This window comes from Rhagoletis pomonella, unplaced genomic scaffold (assembly GCF_013731165.1).
Source record: "Rhagoletis pomonella isolate Grant_MI unplaced genomic scaffold, Rhpom_1.0 Rhpom_scaffold_00003, whole genome shotgun sequence".
Taxonomy (NCBI): Eukaryota; Metazoa; Arthropoda; class Insecta; order Diptera; family Tephritidae; genus Rhagoletis; species Rhagoletis pomonella.
This window is the reverse complement of record NW_023458557.1, coordinates 34139351-34153767: the sequence shown is the minus strand read 5'-3', so window position 1 is coordinate 34153767 and position 14417 is coordinate 34139351. Positions and strand designations below refer to the sequence as shown.

The window sequence follows — 14417 nt, the reverse complement described above, 5'->3', positions numbered from 1 at the left end:
TTTTCGCATACTCGGTCGTGTTATATCAATTCATTTGGCGTCTAAAAATTGACTTGAAGCAGGTATTTTCTGTTTTTCTGGTTGATATTTTCGCGAAATGTTTACAAAAACCTGCAATTTTTAAAATATCTATTATTAATATCTCTTCTATTTTTCCTGAAATGTATTTTATGCATTCAGAGACTTTTTACCATTTCGTCATGTTTTATAGTTAAAACGCTCAGATTTATTGAATTTTATTGCAATTATCCAGTTTTTAATAATTTCGACAGATTTTATGACAAAGACACTAATTTTTATGCAATTTTAATGCAAATATTAACTCTTTCGCAAATTTTTCCCCATGAAATGTAAACAAACAATAGGTTCATTGCTTATCTTTTTGGACTAAAATCTGAAAAGTGTCAAGATGCCAGAGCGTAAGCAAAATGCGCTCACTAAAAGAGAATAACTGGAAAAGTAAAGGAACGCAAAAAACCAAATTTTTAGTCCAAAGAATGGCAACAACAAAGCTAACGTCAAATAAGAATGGAAATGTACAGTTGTCCACAAAATAACAGGAGTGCGATATTTTGACCAGTTTTGGCTATTTGCCTTTTGTTTATTTAATGTTTATTATTTTTTTATAAAAGCCTAGCTGGCTATACAACAAACACCATATAAATTCAGATTTTAAACTTTGTATAAAAATTATAAAAATTTTGCAATTTTTCACCCAAATTTCAAACTTTTTAATCAGAATCCTTAGAAAAAATTCTGGTATGCAGTTTTGTAGCACATTCAATTCTAGTCTGAAGAAGTGCAAGTTTCAAGCGGCTAAAAAATTCCGTTGATTTTTGGCAATTTTTTTGCTGGCAGTGTCCTCCATATAAAAGAAAATTGTCGACATACTTTGTATGGAAAAAACGTGAAACACCTTTAACCAAAAAAAATTCTAAAAAATCAACGGAATTTTTTAGCCGCTTGAAACTTGCACTTCTTCAGATTAGAATTGAATGTGCTACAAAACTGCATACCAGAATTTTTTCTAAAGATTCTGATTATCCGTTTCTACATCTTCTACTATTTGCCGATAACTAGCCGATAACGACAAGTGTGCAGATCTCCTTTGAAATGCATGTGCTAAGCCCAAAATTTCAGGGCGAGACGATAACGCAACTATGATTGGACGACAAGTGTGCAGATAGCCTTACTTGTATTTATAAACACATATTGGTATTATAATAACATTCATTTATGAACACAGTTAGCTTTAGATACTATCGATCGATATACAGACTTCCGGTCGACTAATCAATGTAAAAGCGCAAGTATATATCCACGTGCGTACGATTAATTTAATAAATTGTTAAGCACTGTGCGAATTACAACTTCACCATAACTTGTTTTAATAATAAGTTGGACACTTATTACAGATATTAGACTAACTTAATGAACAACACAAAAATATAGCATTCACGATGGATAAGGAAGAGAAAGGAAAACTCAACTATTTGGATCTAACGATTAAAATAAACAGGACCATCAACAGACTGGAATACGAGAAAGCTCCCAGCGACCGACACAGTAATACATGAAACCTCTAACCACCCACAACAACACAAAAACGCTGCATTTAGACAATCATTAACTAGACTTGAGTGAACCCCATTAACTAAGGAAGCACACAGGAGAGAGCTAGACACAATATATGCTATTGCCAAAAACAATGAATACAAAAAAGATCTGGTGGACAAAATTAGAAAGGACTCGAAACGAAAAAGTAGGGACAAGAAAGAAAACAACGATACAGCTTGGGCAGTGTTAACTTACACGGGTAAAATGACATACAAACTGGCCAAGGTTTTCCAAAAATTCAACATTCGCACATCGTTCAGAACCAGGAACAACGTCGGAAGGATGCTGAACAACAGCACAAACGAAGAGGACACTCTAGATAAGCAGGGTGTATACAAATTAACGCGTGAATGCAAGTGTAGCTACATACGGCAAACTGGCCGTAAGATTAAAACAAGATTCCGCGAACATATAAGAGACTACCATAAGAGGATACAAAAGCCGAGCGTCACCCCAGAATCAAACTTCGCAAATCATAAGTTCGAAAATAAATATACACCAATGAAAATTAATAAGGCAGCCAAACTCCTCCACGTACAGCATAAAGGACGGCGTTTGAACATATTGGAAAACATAGAGATATACAAGCAGAAAGCATTTCAAGGGAGTATTATAAACGAACAAACAAACACCGTATCCGATGTAATATTCGAACCACTCAAGATGCTGTACGAAAAATATGAGAAGACCCCTGGAAAAAAACGTCAACGCGAAGACACATAACCACGCCGCAGAAACCCAGAAAATGAAAATAACGGATTTCTATCTGCCGGCACAAGCAAGCAACCTAATACCTGCTAAATAACGAAACATAAACCGACGCAATCACGAAAACGAAGAAAATAAAAATAACGGATTTCTACCTGCCGGCGAATACAAGCAACCAAAAAAGCACCTACCTGCGAGATAATGAAACAAAAGCGGTCGCACTTAGATGGGTATGCATGACCTAATGACAGTTAAAACAGATAGTAGCACGAATACATAAAAGCGGAAGGAATCACGAACTATTCAGAACGAAAAATAACACTGAAGATGGCACATTCGAAACCGCTTTGTCTCCAAACCAAATTTGACAAGGGATGACGGAAAATCGTTCCACGATACATCATAAACATTTTTAGGTTAAATTGAAACGACTAAAAAACGGAATCCTCCTCACACATATGCCAAGAATAGTAGCGCTGTGATTCCATATGGAATACTAATTCCTTTCGATGTAATGCGTTTTACCTATGGTCTTATTTCCACCTGTGAGATCTCTGCCAAGCGTTCGTAATATTCTTCGACCATCCTGCAACTTCAGCATTGGTCCGGTGTACCATGTAAGCCAATAAAAGTTCTTATACGGAAACTCGAGAGCACAGATGAGCGTTTTCAATTATAGGAAGGCCAAGAGTCCTCGCTGCCCCACAGGATGAAAAGTTGTCGCGTAAATTAGCTAAATGAGTCGTGTGATCTCATGAATATCGTTTAAATGAAGCCATTGATATACCAACCGTGTTCCTTCTTGGACAGATGTGGTTGAATCTTTCGTTGTCAATTTGCCACTTTTACAATTCATCTTAACATTTATGAATTGGTTTCTTTGAATCTTATTGCTGTAATAACGGCCGCCTCGAACAACTTCGTCAATCGGAGGTAGATGCAAGATCACGCTTACACAGTGTTACGGTCTTTATATACTTATTCGCATCCTTGATTTAGCCATCTGAAAAGTAAATTCGTCTAAGATAAAAAAAACTCCTTGGCGGTTTCTATATATTTCGGGTGCAGCGTCATCCATTGGGTCCCTTTTCTGCAAAACCTTTGCTTGTCATGAAATGAATACGAATTATGAATTGCAATCAGATTTTATAAAAAATACGGATTTTCTAAATACCTAAACTCCAGCGGGTCCATTTTTAGCAAAGGAATTTTTCACCATACAGGTAGTCACGCTGCGAATGTGAACGAAATCTGTTAATAAATACGACTTTTATAAATAACTCTACTCCAGCGCCACCAGTGTATTTTCTGGTAGCCTATAACAGGACCTCCGACAATTTGACAGGGCTCTATTGAGTGCTTGAGTTTAGTCGGAAAAACGGAAATGGCTATCATTTTATGTATGTGATCTTCCTTATCCTGAGTTCCGCCCGAAAAAACACGCGAAAATATTGAATCCCCCCATAGTAAGTACATGGAAACCAAAAGCGAAAAGTGAACCGGTTCAGGGAAGATGAAACTCATGATAAGGCTGAATATGTTTCGAATGAAAAAAAATCATCATGAAAGTTATAAACGTTTCGTATGTGTATTAACAAAATAGGTTCATAAATACGGCTTTTATAAATAACTCGACTCCAGCACCACCTAGCGGGTCCATTTTTCGCAAGTGCTTTTTACATCATGCTTACGAACGAAATCGGTTCATAAATACAACTTTTATAAATAACTCGCCTCCCGCGCCACCTAGCGGCTCCGTTTTAAGTAAACTTATTTTCCATTATGCTGAAACTATACCTTCTGAATTTTAAAGATATCGGTTCATAAATACGGCTTTTATAAATAACACGACTCCCGCGCCACCTAGCAGGTCTATTTTTGGTAAATGTGTTTGCCATCATGCTGATAGCTTACATTTTGTATTTAAAAGAAATCGGTTCATAAATACGATTTTTATAAATAGTGGTTCTGCGTTGCATTTCAATGCTGGAATTATTATCGGTGTTAATGCTGGTTCCCAAGTAAACGAAATTCTCTACTTTCTCGAAATTGTAACTGTCAACAGTGACGTGGGTGCCAAGGCGCGAATGTGCTGACTGTTTGTTTGATGACAGGAGATACTTCGTCTTGTCCTCGTTTACCACCAGACCCATTCGCTTTGCTTCCCTATCCAACTTGGAAAAGGCAGAACAGGCTTCGCGGTTTTTGTTACCGATGATGTCGATGTCATCGGCATAAGCCAGCAATTGCACGCTCTTGTAGTAAATTGTTCCTGAGCGGTTCAGTTCTGCAGCTCTTATTATATTCTCCAACATCAGATTAGAGAAGTCACATGAAAGGGAGTCGCCCTGTCTGAAACCCCGTTTTATGGCGAACGGCTCGGGGAGGTCTTTCCCAATTCTGACGGAGCTGGTGGTATTGCTCAACGTAATTTTACGCAGCCGTATGAGTTTTGAGGGGATGCCAAATTCAGACATAACGGCGTATGGGCAACTCCTTTTAGTGCAATCAAAAGCGGCTTTAAAGCAAGGAATGAAACCGAAACCCAAACCGAAACCGTAACCGTTTAAAACCGTTTCGTTTTTCAAAACCGAAACCGAAACCGTAACCGTTATCTTAACCTGAAAAGGAACGATACCGAAACCATTTCAATCACAGGTTTCAATCGGTTTCCAGAAATTTACAAAAATAGTAAATCAAAATTTCTTTAAAATAAATGATTTATTTAACCAAATTTTGTTTTATTTAGTAAATAAGTATGTCAAGGTAACTTTTCGCAAAAAGGCCACTAAAATGGTGCCTAATAAATTAAATCTCGGATCTGGCATCGGTTATTTGGAAGAAGTCATTTTGATTTTCATTTTCACGTGTATAGTTGTAAAGGACACAGAAATGAAGGGGTTTCATAATTATGTAGTAAATATATGACGAAAATAACAATTATATTTTAGTTTTCATACACCTTTAGTTTTACAGCTAAAAGGAAACATTTAAGTGAATCTGGTGATGACGTGGTTGCTGTGTATCTGTGTAGTTTTCAGCGAAAACTGGTTTTCGTTTGACAGATTTTACATGAACGAAAACACAAGTTTTAGGTCGAAAACCAGTTTTAGCAACGAAAACATGTTTCTGATGTCGGTCAGAACATGGTATAAGTGACAAAAACAAGAAAAAACGTGAATCAGCTGTTTCTCGACTTGTGGGCACGAAATGTGGTTTTTGCGTTCCCGTACTTCTGGACTTTGTTCCATTTTTGAAAGAAAATGTTTCTCTTATTCTCTAATTACCAAATCCGGTCCGGATTGTTAGGGAAAGAACCTAGTGTTGATATTATCAGTGAACTGTAATTTTCAATTTTCTTTCCTTAACCTTTAAGACGTTGGGATTTAAATAATATCAACAAAATTTCTGTGAAAAACCGAAACCGGAACGAAACCGAAACCAAAACCGAAATAAATTTTGAGGAACGAAACCAAAACCGAAACCGAAACACTTGGCAAAACCGAAACCCAAACCGGAACGTTATTTTGAATCGGTTTCATTCCTTGCTTTAAAGTCGACAAATAGGTGGTGAGTGTCGATCCTTTTCTCACGGGTATTTTCCAAGAATTGGTGTATTGTGAATACCTGGTCTGTGGTGGATTTGCCAGATCTAACGCCACACTGATAAAGCCCAATCAGTTCATTGACGGTGGGCTTCAGTCTTTCACACAATACGCTCGATAAGACCTTGATTAGAAGGCTGATCCCGTGGTAGTTGGCGCGAATGGCGGGGTCACCTTTCTTGTGGATTGGGCAGAGCAGACTTAAATTCCAGTCATCGGGCATGCGTTCATCTGACCATATTCTGCACAAGAGTTGATGCATGCACCTTATCAACTCCTCGCCGCCGTACTTGAATAGCTCAGCTGGCAGGCTGTCAGCTCCAGCAGATTTGTTGTTTTTCAGCTGCGTTATTTATACGTACCTCGTCATAGTCAGGTGTTGGAACGTCGACTCCGTCATCATCGACTGCGGGCTCGGGTTCTTCTTCTCCACAACATTCCGTGCGGCGGAAAAGTGTTCCCTCCATATCTTAAGTACGCTCTAGACATCGGTTACTAGGTCTCCATTGCTGTTCTTATAGGAGTACGCCCTGGTCTTGAAACCTTCCGTAAGTCGCCTAACTCTCTGGTAAAATTTTCGGGCATTCTTCCTGTCGGGCAGCATTTCGAGCTCTTTGCACTCACGTATTTCGGCCTCTCTCTTCTTATTGCGGCAAATACGCCTCGCTTCCCTCTTCAGATCCCTATAGCGTTCGGTTTGTTTAAGAGTGATCTCTGAGAGCAGGTGGGAGGGTCGAGTAGCGAGAGCGCTGGCTGGTTGTTGTGATTGCAGCTTTTCGACGTTAAGCTTTCCTTGCACATTTTTTGCTGCACATAGGCGGGTGCGTATCTTCAACAAGATAGTGGTCCGAGTCGATGTTTGGGCCTCGGAGTGTGCGTACGTCTAAGACACTGGAAGCGTGCCTTCAGTCTATCACATCATGATCGATTTGGTTTCTCGTTTTTCGATCCGGAGACAGCCACGTAGCTTGATGGATCTTTTTATGCTTGAACCTAGTACTGTATACTACCATGTTTCGGGCCCCGGCGAAGTCGATCAGCCTCAATCCGTTGTCGGACGTTTCATCGTGGAGGCTGAATTTTCCGACGGTGGTTCCAAAGATCCCTTCCTTGCCCACCCAGGCATTGAAGTCGCCAAGCACGATTTTGATATCATGAGGGGGGGCAGCGCTCGTACGTGCGCTCCAAGCGCTCATAGAAGAGATCCTTGGATGCCTCATCCTTCTCTTCCGTCGGGGAATGGGCGCAGATGAGCGAGATGTTGAAGAATCTCGCTTTGATGTGGATTGTGGCTAGACGCTCGTCCACCGGGGTGAACGACAGTACTCGGCGACGGAATCTCTCTCCCACCACAAATCCAACTCCGAATTTGCGCTCCTTTACATGGCAGCTGTAGTAGACGTCGCAAGGCCCCAGACATTGCTTGCCTTGCCCCGTGCAACGCTTTTCTTGGATGGCGGTGATGTCAGCTTCTGTCCTTACGAGGACATCAACCAGCAGGGCAGAGGCACCTTCCCCATTAAGGGTCCGGACATTCCAGGGGCATGCCCTCAAATCGTAGTCCTTGAAACGTTGCCTTGGTCGTCATCATAAGGGCGGGTCTCATCCGAGGCTTTGCCTTGCTTCTTCACTGGAAGTGGTTTTTACGTTGCGGGTCCTAAACCCAGCGCACAACCCATTGCTGGGACGGGGGTGGTTTCGCAACCAAATACACGTTTATATAGCGAGCCGCTTGCCCCAAGCAGACACCCGCTTGCAGCCGCACCTACTGGTGAACAGACGCTGCAGACTTCAGTGAGCTCTTAAACCGAATAAGTCGGAGTGGCCCCACTGAAGCTCCCTCTCTTTCTGCCGTGACCCAAGGCTCCACTCGGATTGGTTACCGCATCTCGCACATGGGTTGCTCACGTTGCCCAGAGTGCGCGAACGAGGACGCAAGAGTCGGGATTGAGTACAGCCATGCAACTGTAACTGCATACCCAGAGCAACGACTATTCCTCATTGCACTCCATAGCCTATAATAGGACCATATATGCAAGGTATAACCTCTGAAAACTTGAATGAAATCTATGCAGTAGTTGTGGAGTTAACTCCGAACAACGAAAACGGCTATTATTTAATATATATAGATTAGGACGGGTCAGTTTGTATGGATCGATTTTTTTCGACATTGTTCCTAGCATATCCGGAACCTCATAAAATTATAAGACAAAAATCTCTTTTTGGTTGTTTGTGTTTCCGACAGGGTAGGAGTATGATGTATTGTGGAACGATTTTCCGTCATCCCTTGTCAAATTTGGTTTGGAGACAAACCGGTTTCGGCGTTGTGCCATCTTCAGTGTAATTTTTCGTTCTGAATAGTTCGTGTTTCCTTCCGCTTTTTATGTATTCGTGTTACTATCTGTTTTAACTGTCATTAGGTCATGCATACCCATCTAGGTGCGACCGCTTTTGTTTCATTATCTCACAGGTAGGTGCTTTTTGGTTGCTTGTATTCGCCGGCGGGTAGAGATCCGTTATTTTTATTTTCTTGGTTTTCGTGATTGCGTCGGTTTATGTTCCGTTATTTAGCAGGTATTAGGTTGCTTGCTTGTACCGGCAGATAGAAATCCGTTATTTTCATTTTCTTGGTCTCTGCGGCGTAGGTATGTATCTTCGCGTAGGCGTTTTTTCAGGGGTCTTCTCATATTTTTCGTACCACATCTTGAGTGGCTCGAATATTACATCGGATACGGTGTTTGTTTGTTCGTTTATAATTCTCCCTTGAAATGTTTTCTGCTTGTATATCTCCATGTTTTCCAATATGTTCAAACGCCGTCCTTTATGGTGTACATGGAGGAGTTTGGCTGCCTTATTAATTTTCAATTGTTTTTTTGGCCAAGGTTTTCCAAAAATTCAACATTCGCACATCGTTCAGAACCAGGAACAACGTCGGAAGGATACTGAACAACAGCACAAACGAAGAGGACACTCTAGATAAGCAGGGTGTATACAAATTAACGTCTGAATGCAAGTGCTACATAGGGCAAACTGGCCGTAAGATTTAAACAAGATTCCGATAACATATAAGAGACTACAATAAGAGGACACAAAAACCAAGCGTCACGCCAAAATCAAACTTCGCAAATCATATGTTCGAAAATAAATGTACACCAATGAAAATGAAAAAAAAAACGCCAACGCGAAGATACATACCTACGCCGCAGAGACCAAGAAAATGAAAATAACGGATTTCTATCTGCCGGCACAAGCAAGCAACCTAATACCTGCTAAATAACGGAACATAAAACCGAAGCAATCACGAAAACCAAGAAAATAAAAATAACGGATTTCTACCCGCCGGCGAATACAAGCAACGAAAAAGCACCTACCTCTGAGATAATGAAACAAAAGCGGTCGCACTTAGATGGGTATGCATGACCTAATGACAGTTAAAAAAGCGGAAGGAAACACGAACTATTCAGAACGAAAAATGACACTGAAGATGGCACAACGCCGAAACCGGTTTGTCTCCAAACCAAATTTGACAAGGGATGACGGAAAATTGTTCCACAATACATCAAGATAAAAATTCCTCCAGACCATAGCTCTAAAGTCAATTTCGAGCCTGCGCATTTTTAAAAGAAGATATCTTATATATAACAATGATTTGTTGTGCGTTAGTCTCGCTAAGACTCGAAAACGGCTTAACCGATTTGAATATTTTTATTTTTTTTTTGGTTTATTTTTTTATAATATCCGGATGGTTAAAACCAGAAAAAATAGAGAGTTGCCACCTGTTTAAAATTCCAGTATAAGTAAATTAGTGACATAAATTAGATATCACAATATGGGCGTCAAAAGAAAGAGGTTATAAAGGCTTACAGGCGAAAATATTTTTGAGGGGGGCTGCCACCTGTTTCAAAATTTGATTAAATTATTAAAAAATAAAATAAAATTAGTTAAATTAATTGGGTATCGAATTAAAAAGGTTTAAGAAAGCTTACTACTGAAAATATTTTTTAGTCTGGTTGCCACCAATTTCGAAAATTTAATTCAATTAAGTTAATAAGATAAAGTATGTATTATAATATAGGTGTCAAGCGAAAAGTATTTGAAACGTTATTGATTAAGAAATATTTCCTATAGGCCTGCCACCTACCTGAGCGGTAAAAAGCCATACCATAAAAGACATACTCGCAAATATTATTCAAAGCTTTTGAAGCTCGCATAAATGTGGAATATTGTAACTCCGTCAAGTTAGTGTTTATTGATGGCAAACAAAGTACTATCATGTTTGGCAATGATATCACCCCATCGAGCAATGCACTTAACCTCGAGATAAAAAGAGAACAAAAGCCGAAGTATTAGCCAAAGCAGTTCGTACAAATGTTCCACAATTGAACTAACAAAAAAATATGGCCTACGACTCTTTTATAGAAGCTGTGGACACTGGAGTAAATTTTAAACAAAAAACAAAACCGACTTCTATTCTCATACACAAATTTAAGTGTACCGTTATTTTCTTCATGGCCCAATTATCGGATCTACACTCAATTAGTAGGAGACTACCTCTGAGGAGCCACCTTTCCTTTAAAAAGAAATATAGGAAATGGGCAACGCAGTCCAAAGTTATGCGGTAACATACATAAAAAAATATTCCGACAAATTGATAAAATATGCAGATTAATATTTAATAAAGTGTTTCGGACGTTTTTTTTTTAATACAAACCTGTGCTTGGGAGTTTATTGATACGAAAAATTAATTTCTGATATCTATTTCTTATTTAAAGAACCGCAAGATTGCACTACAAAGAAAGTTACATATTTTTTACTATTGTAACAGGAGAAGTTACTGTATGTATTTTTTATATGTACAGTATCGAACAAAAGTTTTGGCACAGTGAATTTTCGCATTACATATATGCAAAGTTTTTCATTTATTTCCGATAATTTTCTATAAAAACATAGTTCATACTACACCAAAACACTTAAAAATCAAATGTGCAAACTTTGTGAAAAACTCAGGAAAATTCAATAAATCTGCATACCAATTTGCAATTTTATATTCAGATTTCCTAGCAACTTCAAACTTGCACCTTGATAACTTGAAATTGAATGGATTATTATTTATATTTTATATTTTTTTCGGCATTTTTCCTAATTACAAGTAGAGATTTATAAAACTTTTATAACACCGAATGTTTATCAAGCTTAGGATTTTGCGTTATCCGGGCAGGCTTATTAATTTAACTTGAGAATATGTTTTCTTTATTAAGATTACCCAGTTACAAATTCTAAACAGCTTCCTTTACTGTATCAACGGTTAATACTGGTTAAATTTTTATTTAAAATTTTCGGTAAGGAATCAGCGAGTGGATGAAAAATATATAACAGTAAGAACGGCCTATATATATGTATATGAAAGAATACATACAAGCGACGACTCTAGCCATTGTGTGTTACTCCTTTAAATTATAGTTATTGTTTACAACGCTTTTATCAACTTGCAATGTTGTGTGTCCAGAAACTTTCAATGTTGTGGATCCAGAAACTTTCAATGTTGTGTGTCCGACACCATAAAACTTTTGCTTTGAAAAGTTCCTTTAAAAATGCATAGTGCATAGGGCGACATCTGTAGTGAATAGGGCGAGGTAGATGACATCTAGATGTCGCCCTATGTACTACGTTTGCTACAGCGGAAATAGACGACACGCCATTTCTTTAAATAAAATTAATTTGTGCTCGTTTGTATGTACATACATATGTAAATGCATGTGTGTGCACCTTTCTATTAATATCGTTGAATTATTTTAATATCTATTGCAAAATTTTATTCAGACAGGACTAAAAAGTAGAAAATAAATAATATAAAAAAAAACTTTTTAATATACAACGCCTTTATAAATGGACTAAAAAGTAGAAAATAATATTTCTCAGTCCCATAGAATTTGTTTTGATAACTTTTGATTTTGAAATTTTAGCAAAAGTCATTATAAACAATCTATGAAATTGAAAATGAAAAGCGTGGGGCGCATGTAATACACTTGAATTGATATGAAAAGTAATATATGTATGTATGTATGTGGGTATATGAATAACGACCGCTTAAAATCGATTTCAAAGTTCTACTTTCGCTATAGAAATTTTAGGTCTACGTTATGTAGTTTGACTATTGTCAATTAAATCGAATGCTTTGTATTGCATGCGCTCCACGTTTTTCATTTTCAATTTCATAGAATAATGACTTTTGCTAAAATTTCAAAATCAAAAGTTATCAAAACAAATTCTATGGGACAGAGAAATATTATTTTCTATTTAGTCCATTTATAAAAGCGTTGTATATTAAAAAGTTTTTTTTTTATATTATTTATTTCTTATTGTATTAAAAATATAACGTTCGTAAAACTTTATTAAATATTAATCCGTATATTAACTTAGTATATATTTAAAGACTAGAAGATGACCCAGTGAACTTCATATCATCTATAACTTATTTGAATTTCACTTTGATCAATTATAATAAATCTTCAAAATGCAATTCAATGAGATCACTAATACTGCCTGCTGTTATAGCTGATAAAAGATTCCACACCTATGAGGTGTGCCACGCCACCTTTTACAAACTCATTTATATACATATCGTCGTTTAAAGTGCAAAACCGCGTATCAACAAAATGCAAAACCGCGTATGTGAGATTGCATAAATTATTTTCTAGACAGTAAAAACACTCATATTTCAAATGGTTACCTTTTTTTTTAAAACATTCAAATTTCTGGCCAAGAGCTTGTGTGAGCAAATCCAATTTTTGGCAGCCAATGTCAGTTGCGTGGTTTTGCAGAATGAAGATACGCGGTTTTGTACTTTAAACGACGATATGTCTTTCTATAAGCACCTATCATAGGTATCTGTGCATTTCAAATTTCGAGTTCATGTGACTATAATTCCGAAGTTAGAGCTGATTAAAACTTTTCACTATGGGAGGTACAAACTCCACAGCACAAGTTTTATTGAAAAAAAAACATTCGTAACACCTAAGTAAATATTAATCTGATTATTGACTTAGTATTAATTAAAGATATTTTCTTTTAAAATTGCGCAGGCTCGAAATTGATTTTAGAGCTATGGTCTAAAGAACTTTTTTTCTTAGAATTCTATGTAGAATCCGAATCTGCTAGGAACGATGTCGAAAAAAAATTGGCCCGCCCTAATATATATATGTAAATCTAAAATGTTTTTCATTGCAGGCGTTAGACTGATTAAGCGATGAAGGGTACGTTCACTTTAAAGTTAACCATTCGGTTAATTTTAAAGAACCAGAAAGGCAACAACATACAAACACAATTGAGGGACTTTGGCGGCATGTCAAATATTCAATGCCGCAGTACCACCGAAACAAATAGTTTTTTAGCGGATATTTGGCCAAATTTATGTTTGGGAGGCACTGCAAAGAGGCAGGTTTAGATCCGTTGAGCAATTTTTTTAAACTGGCTGGTGCATTATAGAATCCACTGAATCCATACATGCCGGAAGAAGCAGAGGATTTTGAAATTGAGCTTATGGAAGGAGAGTAGGTGTAGCTTTAAATGATTTTTGTAAGCCCTTTTATTCAATAATTTATTAATAATGTAAAGGAAGAGGTCGGATGTTTTCTTTTTGAAGTGGAAAAAAAGTTATGTGTCCTTTTTGTCTGGCAACACAGAAAGAAAAATTCTACTTAGTAAGGGTTATGATCCCTAAGCGCGGCCGAAGGCCTCCTATGCAGAAAAAGTTCTGCACAAAAGAAACTATGGTATCACTCTTACCCTTCCGCCCCATTTCATGGCAACACAGAAAGGAGAATTCTACTTAGTGAGGGTTATAGTCCCTAAGTGCGGCCGAAGGCCGCCTACGCAGAAAGGTGTTCCCTGCAAAAGGTGTTCAGCTCCACTTCTTCGGCAACACAGAAAGAAGAATTCTACTTAGTGAGGGTTATAATTCCTAAGTGTGGCCGAAGGCCGCCTGCGCCGAAAGGTGTTCTCTACTAAAGATGTCCAGCCCTCTTCTTCGGCAACACAGAAAGGAGAATTCTACTTAGTGAGGGTCACAATCTCTAAGTGTGGCCGAAGGCCACCAAAGCAGAAAGGTGTTCTCTGCAAAAGGTGTTCAGCGCCACTTCTTCGGCAACACAGAAAGGAGAATTCCAACTAGTGACGGTTATAATTCCTAAATGCGGCCGAAGGCCACCGGCGCAGAAAGGTGTTCTCTGCAAACGGTGTTCGGCCCCACTTCTTCGGTAACACAGAAAGGAGAATTCTACTTAGTGAGGGATATAATCCCTAAGTGCTGCCGAAGGCCGCCTACGCAGAATGGTGTTCTCTGCAAAAGGTGTTAAGCCCCATTTCTTCGGTAACACAGAAAGGAAAATTTTACTTAGTGAGGGTTATAATTCCTAAGGGCGGCCGAAGGCCGCCTACGCCGAAAAGTGTTATCTGCAAATGGTGTTCAGCTCCGCTTCTTCGGCAATA

The 14417-nt window shown here is 38.2% G+C and overlaps 1 protein-coding gene across 2 annotated transcripts; it reads left to right on the top strand.

The window, feature by feature from the left end:
• Positions 1-1241: 1241 nt before the first annotated feature.
• Positions 1242-2692, top strand: LOC118735163. Of its 2 annotated transcripts, none has more exons than XM_036464800.1 (2): positions 1242-1322; positions 1416-2692. In XM_036464800.1, exon 2 carries the CDS (start codon positions 1822-1824, stop codon positions 2338-2340), a length of 519 nt encoding a protein of 172 aa, XP_036320693.1. In that variant the 5' UTR covers positions 1242-1322; positions 1416-1821; the 3' UTR covers positions 2341-2692. The 2 variants fall into 2 exon arrangements, with proteins under 2 accessions (XP_036320693.1, XP_036320692.1); XM_036464799.1 differs by having other exon boundaries at positions 1292-1357.
• The last annotated feature ends 11725 nt before the right edge of the window (positions 2693-14417 follow it).

Coding starts and splice junctions, on each gene's coding strand:
- LOC118735163 (XM_036464800.1), top strand. CDS start 1,822: ATGACATACAAACTGGCCAAGGTTTTCCAAAAATTCAACATTCGCACA.